This window comes from Sinocyclocheilus rhinocerous, unplaced genomic scaffold (genome assembly GCF_001515625.1).
Source record: "Sinocyclocheilus rhinocerous isolate Xijiao unplaced genomic scaffold, SAMN03320098_v1.1 scaffold1238, whole genome shotgun sequence".
Classification (NCBI taxonomy): Eukaryota; Metazoa; Chordata; class Actinopteri; order Cypriniformes; family Cyprinidae; genus Sinocyclocheilus; species Sinocyclocheilus rhinocerous.
The window spans coordinates 1,012,811-1,015,165 of record NW_015662954.1 but is presented as its reverse complement, the minus strand read 5'-3'; the positions used below and the strand labels follow the sequence as shown (position 1 = coordinate 1,015,165).

At 36.9% G+C, this 2,355-nt stretch overlaps 1 protein-coding gene across 1 annotated transcript in view; it reads right to left on the bottom strand.

The window, feature by feature from the left end:
* Window positions 1-272: 272 nt before the first annotated feature.
* LOC107728540 (yjeF N-terminal domain-containing protein 3-like) overlaps window positions 273-2,355 on the bottom strand; it is a 31,734-nt gene continuing 29,651 nt past the window's right edge. The window contains exons 4-5 of the mRNA XM_016538745.1: window positions 600-713; window positions 273-482 (exon numbers count right to left, since the gene is read on the bottom strand). Coding sequence (XP_016394231.1) covers window positions 273-482; window positions 600-713 — 324 coding nt within the window. The remainder of the gene's footprint in view (window positions 483-599; window positions 714-2,355) is intronic.

The following is a 2,355-nucleotide window of genomic DNA, read 5'->3' as shown; positions in this document are numbered from 1 at the left end:
CGTTTAGATCATGCGCCCGGGCGCGCCGACCGTTTTCCCGTCGTTAAACTAGCAAAAGTGGATTCGGACATGCCCTGAGTGCACCTGCGCCGTGCGCTTTAGACCATGCGCTTAGATCGTTAAAATAGGGCCCCTTATGTCTTGATAAGCTGAGTCTGACAAAAATAACCAAAACCTTCCTCTGAACAGATTGAGACCTTTTTCATGAAACGTTTTCTTTTTCTAGCAAGTAGCTACTGTATTTACTGAATGTAACATCTTTTTTCATTGTGCTACTGCACACTAAAGAATGCCACGGGCAAAAACACAAAAATGTTTAATGAGCAAATACCTGAGGGCACGTCCACACTAACGATGGGTATTTTGACCTGTTTGAGAGTCACCAGCATCCCAGCGTAGGGCTCTTTAACCTCCTTGTGGTCGGTTTCTGGTCCCAGGATGGCGTCGATCACCAGATTGTAGGCATCATTTAACAGCTGGACCTGGTCGTGGGGTCAGACAGGATTCGATTAGGATTGACAGATGTCCAGAAGAGTGAACATCACATTGACATCTCTCTGCCGATGGGCTGAGCTTCATTATTCAAGATTGACACCTACCTCCGTCGGAAGATAGGACAGGAAAGGGATGTCCATTTTCTCACACTGAATGGTGAAGTCTTGGTGCAAACTCTGAGGAGAACGCTTGGGATAGAAAATGGTGGGCTCATATTCCTACATTAAAAAGAGATGAGGTAGATGATTAACACATTTTTTTTTAAATATGTCCTTTAGTTGTGAAAAATAGATATGAAAATGTGTTACATGATCGCCATACATGAACCAGACAGTTCATGCTTAGTGTCCATAAAAGCTTTCTGTTTTTTAAAGTAGTATTTTGTCATCCCTGTGGATATGCAGGGGGATTTTTGAGTTCATAAATCACAAAACATAATTACCTCATAATTTAATTTCAGAAGAACATTAGAAGTGATTAATGTGGACTAAAATTTATGGTTTTGTACACCTCATTTGCTTGGGATACAGGATAAAGTCCATACAGTCTGGATAAGTTGCCGGGTAAGTTCATTACAATCCTGCAGTTAAACTTAATGTATTTCTTACATAATGTTGGTACGGACACAAGAGTCCATGCAGATGTACGGTGGGAATGTATAAAACAGCTGCCATCATGTGATGACCCTCTATTGTTCGTTTTTTTCACTCCAAGTTTTTTATTCGTTCCAAGAATCTCATATTGTAAACTGGCCAAATCTGGACTGGCCAAGCTTCACTCCATCAGAACGAAAAGAAGGATAACTTTAACAGAGTGTACGTTTATTTGACGAATACTGATGCTCCATAAATCTAGCATCACAGAAGAGCATGGTGGATCTTTTTTTTTTCTTATTGTTTTCTTTTTTTCACTGCTAAAATCAGGAATTGGAAATGTTGAAGGCTGAATTTGAATGCCAAATGACGTGTTGGAGTATATTCCCTAACCGTTAGGCACAGTTGTATATCACATCTAACATTTTGTCCCTTAGCCGATAAGCAAATAGCCCTAAATTAAGGTAATTGTGACTTTTTATGAAGCAATTTGAAAATTTTTCGGACATATAAACTCAAAATTGTGAAATAAACTTAGAATTGCAAGATATAAACTCACAATTCTAAGAAGAAAAGTCTGCATTGTGAGATATAAACCTGCAATTGCAAGGGAAAAAATAAACTCAGGATTTAGAGAAAAAAGTCAGAATTGTGAAATATAATTTCAGAATTTTGAGATGTAAACTCGGAATTGTGAGAAAAAGTCATATCTCACAATTCTGTGTTTGTTTCTAATAAAAATAAATAAATAAAAAGGAAATTGCAAGTTTTTATCTCGCAATTCATTCCGTAGCGGAAATAGGCTTCCATACAAATTTCCTTTAATAAAGATAAACTTAACATCAACATAAAAAGCATTCGCACACCCATTTTACTTTTGTAATGTGCCGTATTTCTGGCTGAAACAGTATATTCAATAACAAACATTAAGGGCAGGGCTTGATTTTATTTATCAAATTAGAATTTGAAAAGTGGTTTCTATATGACAGAAGGGGAGGGGCTGAAAACTAAGAGGACTTGATGATGTCATCAGAATAAAAACTTGTTTCAGACGCCAAGCAAGCTCTTATGTTTTGATGAACAATTACAAACTAAAGTAAAAATCGGTTACACTTTATTTCGATAGTCCACTTTAGACATTCTATTAACTATAAGTAACTTTGTAACTACATGTCAACTACATGTAAACTAATTCTCATTAATTTGCAACTACATGTCTACTAACTCTCAGAGTAGACTGTTAGGGTAGGTTTAGGGTTAGTAGAAT